Raw genomic sequence first — 22,169 nt, forward strand, 5'->3', positions numbered from 1 at the left:
CTCATCTTGAGAGGAAGCTGTCTGAAAGGTTGTTGTAACTCTTGCATTTTGTTATGCTTTCTGTAAAACTTGTGCTGCTCTTCCTGCTTGCTTTATTGTCATTTGATTATGTATTATTCACTATTTTATTATTGTAATTTATTGTGTAGTGCCTGTATCACTGGATCCCTTTATACTTAACACATAATGTCGATAACAATAAAACGAGATTCTCTTTCCACAGCTAAAAACACATTTATAAGATTGAAACAGATGTGAAACTCCTTGTTGAATTGCGGTTCAGGTACGGAGGCTGGGGGTGTTTGCAGTGTTAATAAGCCAGGTTCCTCTCTTCAGTGTGACGCCTCTTGAGACTTCCCCCTGTGCCAACACTGAATCCAGAGTGTACAAGGTCTAACAGCGCTGTTTATTTTCCTTTCTCTCCTCCTCTCAAGCGTGTTCAAAGTGTGCCATGAGCGCTTCCAGACTTTTTTCTTCGCCGCGGACAATGTTTCAGACATGAGCAAGTAAGTGAAGCGCATTTTTCTTTTCCTTCCTGCTGTCCTGCTGAAATGTGCTGAGGGTCGGTGGACAGGGTGGTGGGGTCGAACTCTTCTCTGCCTGTTTGCTCGGACTCCGCGTCGTGGATTGTGGCTGGATCTGTGGTGCACAGTGTACTGTAACAGAGAGCTGACCAGCCGAAAAAGGGACCTTTTCTACTCTTCCAGTTCGGAATCGACAAGTTACTGATCAGTTTGGCTCCTAGATGCAGCACCTGTTCTGGCGCAGTGTTGTAGCTGTGCATATTCCTGACTGAGTCTGTGTAGAAGTTCTCATGTTACAAGAAATAAATCTGTTATGGTGATGTCACTCATTGGGTTTCTCAAAAGGCATTGAAGTATCCTGTGCTTTTAGCACTGCACAGGGGGTTCCAATCACATCCCTGTTGATCCCTAGGATTTTGTTACCCTTGAGCACTCATTTAAATTTTTTAGCATGATCTCAGGCCAGCAGGGCTCCCCGAGTGAGCAACCCTCACTCTACCTGGCACCCCAGAACTGCCGTTAGTACACCAGAAAGCAACTTGCACAGATACAGAGTGGAGGGAACCGTGGAAGGACATAATCTCTGCTTTCCCATCCAACAAAAGAAGTGTGCTAATTATCTGACTGAGAGGGCAAATATATTTTGGGACTTGGCTCGACATGATGTGTAATTAATATTTTAAAAACACTCCTTTTTTATTTGCCACGGGGGAGCCTTCGAAAGAACCAAGTATTGCCAGCGCCTTTTACCACAAATATTTAAGCCGACTCTGGATGCGGTTTTGTCAGGCCCGTTCAAGGTAAAACTAAACAAATGCAGTTGTACATCAAGGCATACTGATAAAACAGGAACAAATGGATAAAAGACAGCTAAAAAAGCAGAAGAGCAATTCATGGAAAAGTGACGTCTCTTCTCCAGCCCCTATCCAGAAACTCATAAAAGGATATAGAAGTGAATATAATCTGTGAATAGCTTGGGGAGTCATTTTTATGGGTTTTTTAGCTGATCTTTTCTTGCTGGTGTGGATCTAAAAACAAGCTCTGTTATCTTCACGAAGCATGGGTGCAGTTATCTGTCAGCAGGCTGGGCAGAGCACACAGCACAGACTGCAAGAGACAAAACAGGTTTTTCAGCTTCTAAAGTCGACCAGTGCCCCCTGCTGTCAGCTCATTATTTTTACTGTGAAAACCTTGCTACATTTTTTATTCCTTTATTTGTCCAAGTAAATGAACTGGTATATTCAGAAGGAAACCTGGAGATCCATTCATACAGCAGGGCATTTATTGGAGCATTTTGAGTGATATTTTTATTTAAGATTACAGAAGCTGTATCCCGCCTGGGTTTTGAATCCATTACCCTTTGATCAGGAGTTCAGATCCCTAATAATGCATTACTGTACTTTCAGTGGCACAATATTTTAAACGTGATTATAGGAGATTTTACGTTAACATGCCGCTAAACCAGTTGGTTGTTAGTCAGAGCCTTTTAAACACTATTGTTAATTCAGGAGGGATTTAAATTGGAATTAAAATTAATTTAAAAAAATGTTTTTTTGCCTTCCTAATGTGGAATCTCACCACTGCCAGGTCACTGCTGTCTCCTTTATCTGGGAGGTGTGAGTCTATCCACTTTGCTTTCAGAAACACTCGCCTGTCACCCCCACTTGCCAAGGCTCTGCAGTGCCTCACTGGCACCAGTGGGAGAAGAGACCACTCTCACTGGCTACACTAGAGGCTCACGAATCAGACCTCTGCGGGCCTCAGAGCTTCAGACCACTGCGCAGGGTTTTAACAAGCCAGGAGATATTGCCACCATTAACTCCCTAAAGCGTCTTTTTGCTGTTGATGATGAAGTCACCCTGGTTTTTCTCCTCCAGGTGGATCAACTATTTAATTACTGCGATACAAAAACACAAAAAAGACCACAACAACCCTCCAAACAGCGAAGAAGGTAGGCCGGAGTGTGATCTAGTCTTATCTGCTTTTAAAATTCTCAGAAATACAACTTTTCTTCTCTGCATGCTGATACATTGAAGTAATGCAAGTGGAATTTTCCTGCCCAGATATCCTTTTATCGTTTTAGCCGTGTACAATCCTACATGATAATGTGATATAATCTCCCACATCATTAGAGGGTGCCCTGACAGCATGTTGGTCCACCTGCTGTAGACAGATGTTCCCAGATGTCTGTGGAGATAGGGACAGCCCCAGTGGCATTTATTTTATCTGCCAAAGGGGAAGTCAAAAAGCTAAGTTTGTTTCACCCCGGCTTTTAAGGATTCCTCTCATATTCTGTGTGTTTGGTGAGTGGGTCATGGTGCTTTCCTTCTGTTGTCATAGGTCTTTAGCCTGGTACTAGCAGTTTGTGGGTGTGTGCAGTACCTGCCAGCTTAGGAGCTTATATTTAAACATTCTGATAGGGGCAAAACTGCACACAAAAGAGTGGCTTACTGTGCCACATTGAGAACAGTCTCGAAAACATCATAACAAGGAATTTATATTGCTATTAAAAGGTTTGGGATTTAAGAAAAGATGGTTACTGGAAAGAATAGTGCCAGTTGTGGGAGAGTGCTGTGTAGAGCTCTCCTCAGAAACAACACATGAGGTCTGTCTCAACACCCCTTTCTCTGCAATGGTTGCGCCTGAATTGATGACTCTCACCTGGGCTGATTAACAAGTCAGCAACACGCTTTGCTTTAATTACACCAGTTATTAAACATGTTGCGTTTCGGGTAATTAAAGCACAGCAGTAGAAGAGTTTCAGCTGCAGCTGGACCCAGTCCTGACAGCAGATGAAACAAGCTAAAGTATCTTGTGATGGCCTGCTAAATTGTCACTGGGGATATGTTGTTAAATACATTTTAGACTAACAATATGCTGCTGCTGTTGAGAAGAATGCCGCAGGGCAGACCTCTGGCACTGGGGGCTTGTGGTGGCATGGGTATTGTGAAGGACTTGGTGTGAAGGTATCTGGGTTCAACCAACAGATATGCACATGAGTTTGGTGGGTTCATATGAGAACCATCGAACAGTTACAAATGAGAGGAGGCCATTCTAGCCTGGCTGGTAGATAGTAACTAATTGATCTGAGGATCTCATCCAGCTGTTTCTTGAAAGAAACCAGGGTCTCGGCTTCAACTGCCTGTCTTGTTCCACACTCCCACAGCCCTTTGGGTAAAGAAGTACCTCCTGTTCTCATTTTTAAGGACACTTATACTGTATGCAGTTTCCTCTTGTGCCCTCTGGTTTGTGTTTCACTGTTTATATGGATGAAATCCTGTTGTTGTCTTCATCAGTGCCTTCAAGGATTTTAAATATTGGTTTTGTTTTCTCTGTTCAACACTAAAAGGGCCCCTGATATATGTAATTTATGATTATAAATTATAAAGATAACAGATCTGAAAGATCAAGTCATTATGTCATGACTTTTGTACATTGTGTAATGGAGGTCATTGCACTTTGTGTGCCCACTAGTCCTGGCTGCAGCAAAGAGAAACCATAAACCAACAATGTCAACGAAGGCCCGTTATTTATCCAAAAATGGAAGATTCTTTTCTCTGTCTTTGAGGTAGGAAAAGGGAAGTGCAAGGAAATTCTGTCATTTTGTATTAACTTTAATTATTAACGGAAGCTGCAACAGTAGGTGGGCCAGTGTTTGTGTGATTGCTAGAACTGAGCGAGTAATGGCTTCTTCCCCAGCATGTTTGTCCACCGAAAAGCCTTGTGCCTACATGACTTTGTGGCAGCTGGTGATTTTAATGTAGAGCACAGAGATCGTTCTGCCCCTTGTTAGTGCTGCCCCAATGGTTTCCCCAGGAGGAGGTCGCCATGGCAACCTGATATAGTCCTCCTCTGACTTCCAGAAGGCTGATGGCTACTTGTGGGAGAGATGGGCAACACTAGTCTGAACACTTGTGTCTGATATTACATTTCAAAGCAGGGAAGGGAAACAGGTGTTTTCAACACTTCCTGTGTTCCTGACAATAATCTTTAAAAATTCAGCAGGCTGCTCAGACTAGTGTATAATGTATAACCTTAAGTATAGGTTCTTTGTTTAAATGAACCGGAAAAACTTTGTACTGTTGTTCTAAAACAAATAAATAAGTGATCAGATATTTAAATTATTACTATTGAAGCTATGTTGATCTACAAGTGAGTCTCCCGATTTAAAACGAAACCAGTAAGTTTGGTCAATGCTCATAACCTGCCAACACTTTAGGTTACCTTCAAAAATAAATATTGCTGCAGGCTCCTTTGGATTCCAGTCCAGTCAAGCAGATACATGTTTAATTGAAGGCAATTTCAATGGCTTAATAGCTCCTGATTGAGTGCCTGAATGACTGTAGGCCTGGGGCTGTAGGTCTGCAGACCCCTGCTGCTCACTTTGGGTTTGGGTTGGGGTGTCAGTGCTGACTGCTGTCCTGCAATCTTCTACAGACTGTTACAGTGAGACGGAGCCTGAAGACGAAGGACCAAGGTCCCCAGGAGCCTCCAGGCGGAAAGCAGGGACAGTGAGTATGATGCACACAAGACCAGCAGATAGTGCCCCCTGCTGGCATACAGACCTGTACACAAGACCAGGAGATACTGCCCCCTGCTGGCATACAGACCTGCACCTTATGTGGCGCACCAAACTATCTGACTACCTGTAAGGCCAGTCAGGTCTTCCTGAAGCTCTCTTCCTCATCATTTGTAATCTTAAAGTAGAAGATTAATTAATCTTAAACTGGCAAAGTTATGTTACTGTTAACATAAACTGGCCTACCAAAATGTTAGATGATGATGTGTTCCATAGGAGTGTCCTGTCCTGTCCTCTCTGAAGAAGTGGAAATACTCAGTCCTTGGTATGTCCCTTGATTTCTGAGGATTGTAAAGTAATAGCACACCAGGCATTTTTACCTTTACTGTGAAACGAAGACTGATGACAGTGATTGGTGGTACATGCTCTTCTGCAACAGCAGACCTAGCAAATACATAAATTTAGACCCCTTTGAGGAATTGCAGGCGGTGGTTGACTAAAGAAAGCTCCAACAGGAAGTGCTATTCAGGTTACAACAAACTACTAGAGGGAGAGATGGCAATTGTCACATTCTATGAGAAAACCAGGGAGCTGTCCACTACCACCCAGTTTTCCAGGCGTAATCTCCAGTGGAGGTGGACTGACTCCCTGCTGGGAGTATACTCCAATATTTTGGTATGCCTGGAGGTGGAAATGTCCAGAATGACCTGTCTTTGGTGGGAGTGAAAATGTCAACCCAACTGCCTTCTTGGAGAAGTCGAGAGAAGGCACTCTCGTTTTTATTTATTTCATCCATGTGGTATTTCTTCCGCTCATTTTATTTCTTTTTTGTCTTCAGAAAAAGCCCTCTGACCGAGCTGTGAACACTTTGCCGAGGATGAAAGTCAAAGACAAACAGCCCAAAAAACCAATCCTGACCCAAGGAGTGATGACTACTGCCGCAGACAAAAGCCAGACAGGTAGCCTGCTCCCAGCTTTCTCCTGGAAATGCTGAACTGGTTTATAGGAAAACATTTAAGTATGTCGCACTCTTGTGTTGTGAAAAATGACTGAAACATCCAGAGAGTCTTTAATTTCACAGTAGATGAGATTGTTTTAGTAACCTTTTATCTCACTGATTTTCTGAAACCTCAAAATGTGATATTCAAATATTGCTTCTAGATTTTGAGTAGATTAACTCTTAACTACTTCAGCTATAATAACTGGGATATCAGGAAACCAGGATTTTGTTAATTTCTTATCTAACTTCATTTTTCTAGCACCTGCCCCTGAAGATGAGATGGGCATTCTTTTTCATCGTCTCAAGGAAGGGGGCGTGTCTCTGATCGGCAATGAGCAGCTGCTGACCAGAGACCACTTCCGGAAGTCCTTTATCAAGAGGTGCAAGAATCCAGTCATCAATGAGAAAATACACACCCTGCGAATGCTGCAGAGTACCCTTAAAGTAAGGAAGGTGCATCATTCCACACCCCTCATTTCCAACATCCACCCATCCATTTTCTAACGACTTCATTCAATTGAGGGTCACGGGGAAGCTGGAGCCTATCCCATCAGGCAACAGGAGCAAGGCAGGGTACACCCTGGGTGGGACACCAGTCCATTGCAGCGAACAATCGCCAGACACAGGCATGCACACACTCACACCAAGGTCAATTTTCTCAGATTCCAATTTACCTACCAGCATGTCTTTGAACTACGGTAGGAAAACAGAGCACCTGGAGGAAACCCACTTGAACATGGGGAGAACATACAAACTCCACGCAGACAGAACCCCAGAACCCCAGGTTCAGAATTGAACCTATGGTCATGATTCTGCAAGGCAGCAATGCCAAAGACCTTTTCTGACAATCAGACAAAACTGTAAGAAGTATAAGATGACATCACTCTCAATAGCTCAAATCTCCCTGTAACAGGGACCTGCCTTTTTGTGCATAGGGTGTTTACGTCTGATCTTTTTCTATGTTGGGCAAAGGAACAGTCTCGGGTGGCTAGTAAAGTCTAGGGCCTGACGGCTTATATTACACTGCATCTTTTAGAAACTCAGACCTGTAACATAAGTTTCAGTTAAAGTATTTGTTCAGATCGTGAGACATTTGGCAGCACCATGTAGTGCTAACTCATCTTAGATCATTAGGTTTTTCATATTTCAGCTTCTCACAAGAGAAGACAAGTTTGTTTTGGGCATTCTTTTTAAGAATTAATGCATAACTACACAACTACTAAGTTGTGTATTGCACTTCAAAAATCTGTTGTACATAAACATTTTTAATAGTGTATTTTTACAGTTTACCTGATGCTTGGTTTAACCGTGGTAGTAGACACAGATGTTCGGAGTTGTAAATACCAACAGCATAAGTATTTCAAGGGCAGACTGGATACAAACATAATGTAGTGACAAGATACAAGGAACAGGATTTAGAGCAAATGCAGAGAGTACAGTCTGGGCAGGTGGGTCGTGAGTTGACACTGTAAACTGAAGGACTGGGGGAACAGGGTTTTCAACCACTCCTGTGTTCCTTAATACAATCTAACCAGTTTGAGCATCCTGCTGGATTTCGACCTTCAGAAAAGGGTCTTTGTTTAAATTAAGCAGACAAACGTCTGTGCTACAGTTCCAAACAAATAAATAAGCAATCAAAAATGGAAGGGAGTGTCCTGATTTAAAATACAACCAGTATGTTTTGTCAATGCTGATACTTTGCTAGCACGTGAGGCCAGCTTCAGAAATAAATATAAAGGGCAGATATAACTATTTTGTTTTAGACTTCTGCAAAATCTTCCTTGCTATCCAGTACACACAAATGTGTACAAGGATATTTGGCTCTCTTTAATCACATTCTGTTCTTTAGCATTTGTATTTTGTGTTTTAAGGCTCCAGGAATTATTAATGTGGCAGAATGTACTTCATGCTGGAAGGCGATTAGAGATGATCTAGAGCTTTAGCAGTCTTTCTGCCTCCTGGGTAAAGCCGGCCCCACTGCCAGTGACAGTCCAAGGCCCAGCACTCCGCCAGCGTGATGGTAACTGTTTGGTTTCAGGCGAAGGAATCAGAGCTGGTGATCATCAACAAGATCCTGGACGACCCCCGGCTGACATCGGAGAAATTCCGGGAGTGGAAGCAGAGGAACGAGGAGCTGTGCCAGGAGATCGCCAAGCTGGCCAAGGCCAAGCGGGCCGTGAAAAGAGCCACACCGGGCGAGGTCAAGGGCGCGGGCGAGGACGAGAGCGGCCAGGAGTCGGGCCTGGACAGACACTGCCCCAGCAGCAACCAGAGGGATGCCTTGCTGGACGCGAGTTTCAGAGTGAGGCTGACCCAGGGGGAGCAGCTGGTGGACTCGGAGCCCGCGGGCCTGGACGTCGAGTCCTGCCCGATGGAGACGGACCCTGCAGACACATTGCCCAGCGGGACAGCAAACGTGTCCTCAGACAATTACTTCTTCATCTGAGGACTCCTCCTTCTTCGTGAAAGTCCTTCACAAAGCCAGAAGCCCGGGCTAGCTGACCGGTCTGGATACATACAGTAACTTGCTGGATGCCCATCATGCCCTGGCCATTTTGCCCGGCAGTATTTTCTTAGCCAGTGTTTTTAATTTGATGATAGAAGAAACAAATAAGAGGAGGTTTTTGGTTATCCTCACAAAGCCTTAGCATTTTTTTTTCATTCTTTCATCTCTAGTTTTTAGCAGGAAAAAAGACAAATGTTTTTTTTTAATGGAGGACAATCCTATTTTTTTAAATGTGTTGATATTAGGGAATTATTATTGGTTAAGGTTCTTTCAGCTTTTACGTGTGTATAATTTTGCCTTCAGTTTTGTGCTAAAAAATCTTTTAAGAATACCTGTATGTATATATTGGTTTTATATACAAATTATTGAAGCAAATGTGTCTAAAAGTATTACCTCTAATATTTCATGCCACACTAATGGATAAAATCTTGAGAAAAGGGACATGTGTTCACACATTTAACCTCACCGCCTGAGGAAAGTGACGGGGAATATTGCAGAGGCAACAATGGGGAACGTGATCATAAATCATTTACCTCCACGCTAAATTAGCAACTTTTTATTTCAAATGGAAAGTTAAATATAATACAGTTGTTAAATCTAATGATGTAAAAATCTTGAGGCTCTTTTTCAATTTCAAAGTGCAATAAAAACAAATGTCATATTCATGTTCCAGGATAGTTCATCCATTTTTAATGGGAAACGTTAGGAGTTGATTTTTTTTTTCTGTGCTAATGTTCGCGTGGCGGAAAATGGTTTGTGAACACGTTTACTGTTGGATCCTGTGGGTACAGGTAGATTAGATATTAGAGACTGTTAAGCAAATACAGCTGGGTGAATTGGCCTTCTGTATTGTGGCTTCATCAGCTGGTTACCACAAACTTTTTAATCAGGGTCTCTGAAAGTACATCAACATCTTGTAATCGTACATGTGCTACAACCCTGAATGGCTCAACCAGTAAAAGCACCTGCTCAGAATTCACACTGTGGCCTGTGAGGTCTGGATGTTTTTTTTTGGCCAGGCAACAGTGACTCCTTGGGACCTGCGAGGCATGTGAGTGCATGCAATGCTGCAAACTCTGCATGTGAGCATGTAACAGCTTGACCCTAGCCATGTTGGAGTTTGTCTGCACAGCCCTTGGTTCACCAGGGCTGGTGCAGTACTGGTACAGTAAGCACCATGTTGGAGATTTGTGTGCACAACCTTGGTTCACCAGTGCTGGTGCAGTACTGGGACAGTAGGCTCCAGTACTGTTACTGCTCATCATAACAGGGAATTGAGCTCTTGAACAATAGGTGATCTAGAGATTGGAACAGTGAAATCTAGATGGACAATTGAAACCCCAAAAACATTTTAGAACATCTGTCTTTCACAAATCAATGGGTTCACTGACAAAATACACTTAATAAAGCCGTTGTTTTAGTTACAGAGTGCCAGTTCTTACTGTATGTCTGCAATAACATTCCATTAAATGATCCATTGAAATGTCCAATGGTAAAGGGTGTATTATTTGGAAAAAACAGGCCTGTACCATATAATTGGTCTAAATTAGACTTACTTACAAGGATGCCACAGTTGGATGATTATCTGTCTTAAAGGGGAGGCCTGGTTGGAGGTTGTGGCCAACTAATAATTGTTAATCTATTCATTCATTTTCTAACCACTTCTTCCATTTTGAGGTCATGGGAGAGCTAGAGCCTATCCTGGCAAGCAGTGGGCACAAGGCAGGGCACACCCTGGACAGGACACCAGTCCATCACAAGGCACACACAGACACAAACACAGACACCCACACTCTCACACCATGGCAAGTTTTCCCAGAAGCCAATTAACCTACCACTATTTCTAGTCTTATCTTTGGACTGTGAGTTTCTATTTTACATTAAACTAAATTTTGTTCCCGATGACTCAATGTTTATAAAATTGGTGAAAACTGTACAGCCATCAGGTGCTGAGTCTTGAAAATCTGCAAAGAACAGATTAAAGTTGATCTAATTTGTATTAGTTATTTATGTTTTTTTATGTTTTTAGCTATAAGTTAATATTAATTTACATCAAATTAGTAATGCTCTATTTTTGATTTCCTTGGGTGGCACCTAATTTACTCTCGCTATTTAAAAAAAGGAAGGGTGCATTTTTTTCTAAAATTATACAGAAAAAATATTATGATAGATGCCTTTTTCCAAAGTAAATTACAACATTATGAGTACTTCAAAAAGAAGATTAACACAAAACAAGCTATGGATATATTACAATTAGCAGCAGATAATTAAGAACCTGAAAGAAGAAAGTTATGATCGTAGATTAATTAATGCTCTCTCAATCGTATTTTAACATTTTCGTTACTAAAAGTTTTTTTTTTTAATTTATATCTAGCCTGTGGTGATAACACGTATTGATAATTTGTTCTATACCCAGGTAAAACCTTTCCTATGTCAATGTGAGACAATAACATAGGTAGGGAGTTAACTGAAGAACATTTGTTTTCTGCAAATTAGTTTTCTGCGCTGCGCTCAGTTCAGTTTTAATGGGTGGTGACCCACTTTGGCTGACCTTCCCGCTGACGTAATCGCTGGGTCATTGTGACGTCACAACATACGAAAGTTTTAAAGGTTTGCTTGCAGACGTCACAGAGACATGCTGCTAAACCACACTAGAATAAGTAAGACTAGTTTAGTTCGTCGAAATCACTAGTAACGAAGAATGCAGTAGTAGAAACATGAAGAATGGAATCGAGGACATTTTCTAAAGTGCACACAAGAGTGAGTTAGTTTATTTTCTCTGATGAAAAAGCGGTTATTTAGCTGCTACTTTTATCATATCACCGGTATTGGTGATTTTTTCAAATATTATATTAATGGACGGACAGCTTTTGAATATTCAAAGGTGATCGATTAGTCTTTGTCAGGGTTTCTGTATGGGTATGCACTTTCCAAAGATGCTTTCTTCGAACGCTGTAACAGCTATGTTTATAAAGTAAGTGGGATTAGGTCGGATTCGTAGTTTCAGTACGAAACTCTTATTATTTAAAATAGTATGTATAATAGATTACGCGATTGTAATTTGTATACAGTATATGACGTTTAAAAATAATCAACTCGTAAACGTACAGTGTACAATATATTAACCAGTTTAGAGCACTTTATTTCCACCACTTTTTTAAAAAATTCTGGCTATCGTTTCTCATGATAACATGTTCTTGAATTAGACCATAATTTCATTTCACTACCTACTTGCAGGCACACACATTTAAACGCTGTGTGTCTTACATAAAGAGATCGGGGACTAAATTGATCTTTTCAAAACCTTAGCGCTGCAAAACTATTCTACGCAGAATTACCAGCAGGTGGCGTCTGCGCATTTTTGCATCCAATTTTTTTTTAGTGTGGAAATTTAAACGCGGGGAACAGTGGGCATAAATGACCTCAGCCTGGGAAGTTGCATTACAACAGAACACACATCTATACATGAATTCCTCATTCCAAGTCCAAGGCTTCATAAAGCCATTAAGAAGCATTCCGAAGCATATATGAAACAGTGACGAATTGAGCCTTAGTGGGCATCGGGTCAAAAAAATCAATGTCACTTGCTTTGCATGTGTAAGGTTGGGCCCCGTATCTTAATTTTGTTTTCTTTTTTACAGCAATATCTTTTTTGTTGTTGTTGGATCGAGTGTCCTCTTTATGAATATGTGGTTATTTGAGGAAAGCCATGATATTACAAAGTTGTAAAGAACATAAGCACACAGAACAACAATAAGGAAAAAGAGGACTCCCATTCACCCAATTTTACCAGTGCCCTTTAACCAGTCCAAAACCCCTGGTGATCCTTCTAGCCCACCTGCCCTACCTGCCCAGTAAACCTCAGGAATGGAATTCAGGATTGGGATGAGTATGCAGTTGGCATGAGCCACAGCTGTCACCCCTGAGGGCATCATGGGGGTTGCCTTCCTTGTGGGTCCCTTGACGACCTCTCAGCTGCCCCCAGGCTAGGCGCTATACTCTATTAGTGAATGACTTTGTTTCTGATCCAGGGGGGCTGGAGGTTATGTTTCATTCCTCTGACCTACCACGCCTGTCTGACCTGACTCCCCACTCGCTCTTTGTCTTTCTGCTGCACGGTTTGTGTGAAACAGCGTGGTTCGGAGTGGAGGGTCCGGAAGGGGTCCATACCAGATGCAGATGAAGAAGTGGAAGTCACCGACTTCAAGGCGATATTTCAGGTTAAGGTGAGTGAGTTAACCAAACCGGGAACATAGGATTCTCCTTTACAGTGCAGGAGTGAAGGATTAACAGTAGTGTGGAGGCGCAGTTCACCGCTAATTAGCAATGACAGGAGGTGACCCCACATGCTGAGCCTGTGCAGAGATCGCCTGGATCGAGCTCAGCCCTTTAGAGACTAGAGATCTGGAGCTACATCTCACAGGTTTAAGAAGAGGAACTCTCCGCTGTCTGAGGTCCCCTTATATATGGAGTACAAGAATGATCTAAACCAAGGTTTGAATTTAGTGTGGAAATTAGCTGAAAAATGTATAAAACTACTGTATACAGAACGTCTCCAAAACCACTTGCTTGACTAAAACAAGCTACATGTTGTTGAAGCCACAAATATGTGCAGTTCACTAGTTTTTATTAAAGAATACTAAATACATAACAATATATCTAAATAGATGTGGTGGATTTAAGGGTGGATGAATTGCCTGCCTGGATATTGAAGTAAAAGCTTTGTGAATCCTTTCTTTCAGGATGACTCCCATATAGAGACCTATGTTTCCCAGGAGCTTGTTGGAGCCGTTCTTGACCACTTTCTCTTCAAAATATTCATAATGGCCTCCATCTTGGGCAATTCCATCATCATTGCTTTCCAAACCAGCCCTTTCATAGCTGAGGTGAGTTCACCAGAATGTGTGGGGGACAGTCATCTTTAAAATTGCCCCCTAGTTATTTTCTCTAATGCTTGTGTCTTCTCTTTTTCTTAGAGATATGCCACAGTTTTCAATGTTTTTGAACAAATATTCCTGACCATATTTATCTGGGAGATTCTTGTCAAGTGGTACTACGGCTTCTACATCTTTTGGAAGGTGACTCTCCAGTTACTGATGGATCCAAAATAATTTGTGAAGATGTAGGCTTGTGTTTGTTCTGCTGATCGAAAACTCAAACTGACTGTTCAAAATCTGGATTCCTGTTTCAGGATGGCTGGAACATTCTGGATTTCATGATCATTGCATCTCTGATTGTGGGTCCAGCTGTGATGTCTCCGGGAAGCACCAACGTTCTCAGGATTCTCAGGTTAGTGCTACTAAAACTACTGCTGCTACAAGTGGATAAGTCAATCAATATGAGCATTTATAAGATTGCTGCCTCTACAGCTGCTCCTGCGTCTATTGATACTACTGTTACTGCTTCTACTATAAAGCTAAACACTGCTGCAGTTGCAGCTGTACGTTGTGTTGGTAGACCACTAGGGGGGCAATCTTACTACTGACTCAGAATTTCCAAATCCAGTACACCCTGCCCTTTAGCTGAAACATTAAAACTGAGGTCTTGATTATTTTGCTATGAAACATTCCAAGGCACCATTCGAAAGAGCAGGGGTGTAAACCCTGATGTCTTGGCTACATTCTAAAATCCACTCTTGGCTTGTACAAAGTAGTTGCCCCTAAATTTCCCCCATAAGTCAGTGAGGTATTTTCTCTCTTCTCTAACTGCTCTATACAGTGGGCCTGCTGGAGTGTCTCCCAGTGGGTCCATGATATATGTGAAGAACTACTGCAAATGCTACTTCTCCAACTATTAACTAAACATCCCATATATTTACGCATTTAGCACAGTGTTAAGCTATTTATATTAATGACAATCAACTAAAGAGAACTTTACGGTAGATGTAGCCAACAGCACACCTTCTTCCAGTTGTGACCACATATTCCGCTATTTGTGAAGAATATATTGCTGGGAATTATAAAGACTTAGGTAGTGAAATTAATCAAACCATTAGAACAGGATTTTATGGTTATGTACAGTACTGTATGTGTGTGGTCAGGGATAAAGCCAGTCGTGTTCTATTAGCTGGTGGACTCTTTCTCCAGGCAGGTTAGTTAGCTTAAGTTCTTAAAGTGGCACCAGGATGACTACATGCTAATGCTCATGGCAGTGTTCAGTTTGTTCACTTACTGTAGGAACAGTATAAGGCAACAGCGTCATCTGGACAGCACCTGTTCACAGGCAGGCAAGTGGAGTTAAACTGGTGCAGAGTCAGCTTGTCTTACTGGCCCGCTTATGTTCCGTGCGTGCAGAGTTCTGAGGGTGATCCGCAGCATCCGGGGCTTCGCTGCCCTGCGGGGCGTGGCCATGATGGTCCAGGTGATCCTGCAGTCTATCCCGGACATGGCCAACATCTTCCTGCTGCTGGTCATCATCATGCTGGTGAGATGATGACCTTTGGCTCCCGCTGGGTGCGACGCCAGCATATGCCTGCGTAGTGCTCAACCCCGCCACGTTACAGCCTGCCTTCTCTGACAAAGGCACAAGTACTGTGACACAACACTAAGCACAAAATAGAGCAGGCACAAACACACCAGTAATTGGTAGCCTTGTGGATCCAGAAGACTCCAAGCAAGATTACATCTGTTATTCAGTTGTTTATAGTTAAAACAATTGCATTTTTTAGCAATGGGACTTACAAAACAAGCCACGTAGTTGTAGATTGTTTTACTAATTTGTAGTACTAGTATGAATAATAGGACTTGTAAGAGCTCTATCTGAATCTCTCTCTCTACCTGAATCCCATAGAAACTGAAATGTCGCTGTGACTGATTTCAGCATTAGAAGGGGATTTTCATTTTGCTTGGGGTCATTTCCTCCCAGGTGTTTGCGGTGTTCGGAGTCACGCTGTTCGGCGTGGCGGTGCCCTCGGCCTTCGGGGATCTGGCCACGGCCATGTACTCTCTCTTCATCTGCATCACGCAGGACGGCTGGATGAGCATCTACCAGCAGTTTCAGTACGTACTGTACCACCAACACCCGGCCTGACGCAGCAGTCCTGTGGCATCACATTGCGCGCTTAGCGTAGTAAGCGGAAGGGGGTTAAGGCTATATAGCCGTGGTGCTTCCGTGAGTGAGGAGTGATGTTGACATTTCTAAAAAAAAAGGGTGCTGTTTTATCTGATTTAGAGTATAGTAGGTTAAAGCAGGATGGCCTTTAATTTGCTATTCAGTGTGCAGCTGAAGAAAAAAAAATGGCAACACGACACCAAGCATGGAGCAGGACAGATATCACCCTGGCCTTGTGCCCTCCTCAGCTCCCAGTGAGAACTTTTATCTAGCCTGGGGAGAAGGAGACACTTTAGGGAAACCTGGTTTGTGACTGGCTCACTCTCAGCTCACTCTCAAAGTGCAAAGTTTGTTTTTTTATTTTTATTTCACAATGTTTTCATTTTGTTTTTACCAGTGCAGCCTTAAACAGTCAGCAGCTTTAAATATGTCTAGTTCTGAGAGAGCAAGTCAAATATGGGACAACAGCACAACAGTACAACAATGGCCAAGTGGCACTGTCAGCAGTGCTTGACAGCTCAGCTGAAGACACTCTTTTTCTTTTGTGTACAATGGCCTATTCTTTACACCACCACCACGGCCCTCAGCACAAGGTCTCCTAGGCCAGGATTAATGTTCATATTTCTTTGTTGTTCCCTGTCTCTTCCTGTGTGGTCAGGACGGAGGAGGAGGGCTTGATGTATGGAGCTGCAGTCTATTTCTTTGTCTTCCTGACGGGCGGCGCCTTCATCTTCGCCAACCTGTTGGTTGCCGTGGTGACGACCAATCTGGAGCTCGCCATGGCTGAGTATGACGAGCACAGCTCCAGCCAGGGGGGTGACAAAGTCGCATTGGTCAGTGCTCACGTTTGCTAATGACGTTCAGGACCTCCCCTCCCCGTGTTCCACAGTCTCTGGCTTTTTCTCTATTTCTGTTTCAGCATCACGGTACAGCACAACAGAATCACTGTACATTGCAGCAAAGTACTGCACAGTAGGCCTACAACCCAGACTGTGTAAGGCTCTCTCTGTAAAAAGAATGAAAGGAAAAGTGTTGGTTGTGCATGTTGTTTGCAGTGTCAGTATGATGAAAAAACAATGCTGACCACAGGGAACTGATCCTAGATGGGGAGAACAGGTCAGACAGAGAACTGAATGTACAGCACAGCAGGGTATAAAACAATGCAATGGAGCTTAAGATCATATAGTGTAATTTGGTGCATCCGTTTTCAATAACCGATTAGTCTAATACAGGGTCACGTGGAAGAACTGGGTACAATACAACAAAGTTATTATATAAGTAGCGGGTAATTCTATGCTGTAGCATATAAAGAAAGGAGTAGAAAAACCTTTTTTCATTTGAGAAGACTTCTGCTGGTACAGTATGTAACTTTCATTTTTCTGTTTTGTGGTGTAGAATTAGTCTTTACTTAATCTCTTGCTGCTGGACGCTAAAACTACTCACCACTTGAACCTCTTTAAATTTCAATTGTGTAGTGTTGTGAAATACAGCAGAGGTAGACAGATGTGGTCCCAGATAACACAAGGCTCTTGTGATTCTCTCCTATATCTTGCTTGGCCACAGTTTCTGTTGTTTCTGACTCTTACTTTTTGGGAGATTACAACTGAGTGTGGCTGTACAAAGTGTTTGTCTCTTCACAGTGTCACTGTCCACACTGTAAAGTTTCACAGCAAGTTCTTTGTCTTCTGCAATCTTGATTGCAAACATCCTAAACCGCAATCCTTATACTTTTTGGAGGTACTGTATGTTTTCAAGGGTGATTGTAAGACTTTATGACCACTCTGTACTGTAGATGTACAGTAAGTAGAATGCAGAAGTGCACAACACAATGTACGACACCACCTTGTATGGCACAGTCACAGTACAATCCAGCACAGTCCAGAAAATGAGAGAGTAGTGCAGATCTGTGAGTGTGCCCTCTGGTGTTAGACCCAGAAACAGCTGGAGGAGGACTCTGTCACGGATATTGACACAGTGCACCTGGAAGAGGTGCTCCGGGAGACCAAGATGACCCAGCGGCAAAAACCATACAAGTACAGCTGCTTGGAGAACCTGACCGTCGAGTCCTATGAAGAATTCTGCATGGTGCTGGAGGCCATCCAGAAGAACATCAAGGATTACCAGAAGATCCGCCAGGAGCTGAACAGGTGGGGCCAGGTGTAATGCCTGGCAGAGAGCTGCTTGGTGTTACTGCACATGGTGTCCTGTCATGCTCATTCAAAATGGCACCACCATTATATGAGTCTAAAAAACCGAACTGCAGCATGACCCACATCAGAGATCACAGCACAGTTTTGTGTGTGATTAGAATAAACAAATAGAACTGCAGAAAAAATATCAAGCCTTTTTCTCTTCTCTGCATTTCTCTGACTTTCTGCAGTGAGTCAGTTTCTCTCATTTTTGTCTGCTTGTGCTATTTCTTGGTGTCTGTTCTTAAAAACCTAATGTTACTGAGATCAACATGGCCAGTGTCATTCAAACCCACCCATCCCCATGGGACACATTTGGATTGACTAGGTAATGATTTTGAGTTGATTAGCTATAGGAAATACTGTTGTTTGTGATGCCCTATGCTGTTTTCATCTCTTCAGTATTGTGGGAGAAGTACAAGGGATATCCTTCAACCAGGAGCAGGAGCAGGAGGTGATCATGAGGAACAAACAGGCCTCACTGTTGCAGGACAACCTCCTGATGAATGAAATTGCCACTGGCAGGACAGGGGACATGCTGTCCACACTCATGATCCTGGAGAAGGTAGGGGTATTAGCTGTTAAAGCCAAGGACTCATGTCCAGTGGAATAATTATAGTATAGTAAAGGGCAGCTATGTTATTAACTCTTCCTGAGTATGAACTCAGTGAATTACAAACAGAAGTTCATTTTCAGATTCTAGAGCAAATAAACAGCTTTGGCTAGGATGAATGGATTGCTCCTTGTTTCCAGGGAATTTAGGGAGTCAAACATTCACTTGCAAGACTTTGTTCTACTCATGGTAAAGGCAGCTAAGCACAACCTTGTTCTCACTAAGAGCACGTCTTGTGACAGAACAATTAGACAGAAAAATCAGGATGCAAATACAGAACATGGCAAAAATGTTCACGTGTACTGTAAAGACATACAGAACAAGTGTGGTCCAAGTGCACGCGTTAAAAATCACCAAGAGGCTTGGTTTAAATTGAAAAACAATGCTTTCCACTGCTACTACCTCAGGTGGAAGCTCTGTGTTCACCTCCTTGAATTTAAAAAAGTTAAACAGGAAGATTGCAGTGTGATGACATTGCTGGTTGGTTGTTTTCTCTATTTGTCCCAGTGAAATGTACCTCTACCTTAGCAAAATTCTAGCCAGGCAGGAATTTGCTCTCAGCTTTCAAAAGAGCAAGAGGAGTAATAATGATGGTCAACTCAGTCTCTGAGGTTGCTCCAAACCTTGGAGGAGAGGTTTATAGAAGTGTGTGTATGGGTCTTGCAGTGCCATTTGTCCTTCTGTTTTCATGCTAAGACATGGCCCTGTCTGACAGGAACTGTGACATCATCAAACAGGCGCACTACAATTGGTTAGAGCAAGAAAACCATAGCTAGTGCTATGCATATGAGACTGTGTATCACAATAACATTAACAAGGGTGTCTTCTGACCTCTCCTACCACATGGGCTCAATAGATAGGCTTGGGACCCAACAGATTCAGGTCAGGTTTGGAAAGCCAGACCAAACCCAAGGTCTGCATGTTGACACCCCTGGGTTGATACATTAAAGCTTATGGGTGTTATATTAAATGCCAGTGTGTTTAAAATCCCCCCCAGAAACTTTGTGCATGCAAAAGGTACTAATGCATCTATCTTTTTAATATATTGCTGTTTGTGTTATAACATTACTATATTTGTGTTATAACATTCTAGTAACATCACATGGTCACCCATTTCATTATTTTTTTTCCTTTTTACAGGCAAACATAATTGATTCAGCATCGCCCTCACCTGCTCTGTACCAGAAGGGGACTGTGCTTCAGGCGGCGATGAAAGCAAAAAGGAAGTCTATATGTTAGGTCCCCAACATCCTCTTCACCCACACTTCCACTGGGGAAAACCCTTTGAAACGCACTGAAGAATATTATGTACCTAAACCCATCCATATCACATCCCCACCCATCAAATCACTCCAATACTCTCAAAGTTAAACACCATCCTCATCCAATTCATTTCCCTGCTCTAAACCACAGTGTTCCTAGAATGTTGTCATTCTCATCAATTCAACTCCCCAGATGAATAACGCTTAAAACCTTACTCAAAAAAGAGGAAAAAAAAATCCTAACAATATCTTTACTGATATTTACAGAGGTGCACACAGGTAGAATCCAAGGTAATAGGAGTTCTAACTGTAAGAGTGCTCATTGGCACTGATCCTGTCACAGAAGGTGAGGTCTGCCCTTTTGATCCTGGATAGGGCTGAATTCTCTCACGGCAGGAGGCCCGGTCTTTTGGTGTAGGGGAATTCACCCCTATCTGAGGAGTGGTGCCATATGGCTTTGAACAGGCAGGAGCAACAGCTTGTAATCAGTTACACAGGCTGAGTTAATAATACTTTTCTGCAATGCTTTTTTAGGTGTAAGCCATCATCTAATCTTAGGAGATAATGCACTGCAAACATTAACTTCTGCTGTGGTATATATAATCAGCTCCCAACTTCGTCCCACCTTCAGCTAGTACAACCCAACCTCATACTGCACCTGAGCCCCAAATATTTTTAGCAGATTCCAAGCTGCATCTCAGCCCCCTTTCCTGCCCGTCCTGTGTGACACTAAGAATGGCGTAGCCTGGAAAGAGTTTGCATCACCGATCACACCAAAGCATCCTCTTTGCCACTGCAGAGCCAGAGGGTGGAGTAAAGGATGGAGTGTGTTCAGCATTCTCCAGTTTATAAGCAAAGGCCTTTACTCACCAACTATGCATACAACTCAGAAGAGCTCAGTGTTCCTGTGGAGGTCACCTCCTTCATGACCTAACAGCTCCTCTGAGTAATACTGTATCTTTTCCCATGACCCTCAAAGTCTGAATATTTAACTGATTTTGATTGGTATTTCATTAGAGCTCTCAGCAATTACTGACTGTTTCTAGCTGTTGCTGTATGGGCACATTCTTTCTGGATAGCACCAGAGGATGATTGGTAACATGCTAGCAGTGGCCAGTAGAGGGCATGCCCTGCATTTCTGGAGTAGAAATTCAGGTGGAAAATAATCACATTGACGTGCTCCAGTGAGTCCAGTTGCTGTTTATAGGAACTTAACCGCTTGTAAGCAAAACCATGTGTCTTTGCTCCAAAGTGTATATTTTTGCAATTCAATCCTATTTTCTTAAATCATTTACGTTTACCAGCTCCATGCACAAAGGGGCTTGTTGTACTGCATGCTCTGATCTACAATTCTCCCCAGTATGCTTGGCATGGAAAGGCCTTTACTTGTCTTTCGCCTTCTAACAACCCAGTTATAACCAGCAAGAAACTGATAACATTCATTGCAGTGATTCTGAATAGTTTTGGAGAATAACACAAATACTGTGCAAAAACCATGCAAAACTGTGTTTTGTCTAAAGCAGTGGTCTTATTATCTTTGGATCAATAAATAAATTTTACTTGCTTGAAAAGTGCCTCTTTGGTGATGAATATCAAAATTTTGAATTGTATTTTCTCTGGAACAACAGCACATAATGTCTAATAGTTATATTTGAATAGTAGAGAACTGTGATATTGGACTTTCTCTTTTATGCAGGGTGCTCTGTTTTACTCATCTGACCCAGTCAGAAAACTTTAATCACTGAAGTAAGATGATCTCAGTAGTGCATGGTGAAGCCAGGACAGGTGAAATCTTTGTGGAGCCATGTCAAGTGACAAGGGTGATCTATCCAGTCTTCCTACATTGATGGGGTGACCTAAAATGACCAATATGAATGATTTACTGCCAAAAAGCTCTTGGAGCATCATATCCATATCTGTCAATATTGTTTTTAATAATAATACCTATTTGGGGTGATACAGGAGTGCAGAGGTTAGCATTGCAACGCTGGGGACTGGGGCAGTGGGTTCAGTTCCCGACCTGCAGTGTTCTCTGTGTGGAACTTGTGTGTTTTCCACGTGTTTGCGTGGGATTGTACCCTGTGTCACGCATTCCGCACGCACTCACACTGTCACGCAGTCCCTCATAAACGCTGTCGCGCACCCACTTGAACAGACGCTCATGCCTCAACTAATCCTCCTATCGCCTTTCACTCCCATCACTACTTTAACCTTCCTCTTTTCCCTTACCATTGCTCCCCATTTCAGATTCTCCCCGGAGCTTCCTAGTGTGCGTACCCTCCTTCCTTCCCTCCCTCCCTTCATTCCTTCCTTCCTTCCTTCCTTTGCTCATGATCAGTGATCCAGCTCCCCAGGCAAGCTGTTCGACCCTGGGTTACTTTTTCCTGAGTTTCCCTTGACCTTGCTGCTTCCACAGCTGCCGTTCTGCCAGTGTACTGGAGTCAGGTGTGATTTGGAAGGATATGCTGATTAAATAAGGTGGAGGAGAAATAACCAGAAATAAGAA

General features: G+C 42.7%; 2 protein-coding genes across 4 annotated transcripts in view; both read left to right on the forward strand.

Moving 5' to 3' along the window:
* cnksr1 (connector enhancer of kinase suppressor of Ras 1) overlaps positions 1-9,535 on the forward strand; it is a 51,236-nt gene extending 41,701 nt beyond the window's left edge. For both annotated transcript variants that reach the window (XM_088603103.1, XM_088603102.1), the window contains 6 exons: positions 435-506; positions 2,402-2,475; positions 4,962-5,035; positions 5,882-6,002; positions 6,303-6,487; positions 8,082-9,535. In XM_088603103.1, the coding sequence (XP_088459229.1) occupies positions 435-506; positions 2,402-2,475; positions 4,962-5,035; positions 5,882-6,002; positions 6,303-6,487; positions 8,082-8,489 (934 nt within the window). In that variant the 3' untranslated portion in view covers positions 8,490-9,535. The remainder of the gene's footprint in view (positions 1-434; positions 507-2,401; positions 2,476-4,961; positions 5,036-5,881; positions 6,003-6,302; positions 6,488-8,081) is intronic.
* Positions 9,536-11,158: 1,623 nt separating this feature from the next.
* On the forward strand, positions 11,159-22,169 carry LOC148649889 (cation channel sperm-associated protein 4-like). 2 transcript variants are annotated; one of them, XM_088603105.1, is made up of 12 exons: positions 11,159-11,309; positions 12,683-12,775; positions 13,292-13,435; positions 13,526-13,627; positions 13,741-13,838; positions 14,843-14,972; positions 15,414-15,547; positions 16,258-16,432; positions 17,529-17,746; positions 18,191-18,353; positions 19,542-19,731; positions 21,971-22,169. In XM_088603105.1, the coding sequence occupies exons 1-11, from the start codon at positions 11,274-11,276 to the stop codon at positions 19,638-19,640; spliced, it is 1,392 nt and encodes a 463-aa protein (XP_088459231.1). In that variant the 5' UTR covers positions 11,159-11,273; the 3' UTR covers positions 19,641-19,731; positions 21,971-22,169. The 2 variants fall into 2 exon arrangements, with proteins under 2 accessions (XP_088459231.1, XP_088459232.1); XM_088603106.1 differs by lacking the exon at positions 13,526-13,627.

The sequence above is a fragment of the Lepisosteus platostomus genome, chromosome 13 (genome assembly GCF_059453375.1).
Source record: "Lepisosteus platostomus isolate fLepPlt1 chromosome 13, fLepPlt1.hap1, whole genome shotgun sequence".
Lineage (NCBI taxonomy): Eukaryota > Metazoa > Chordata > Actinopteri > Semionotiformes > Lepisosteidae > Lepisosteus > Lepisosteus platostomus.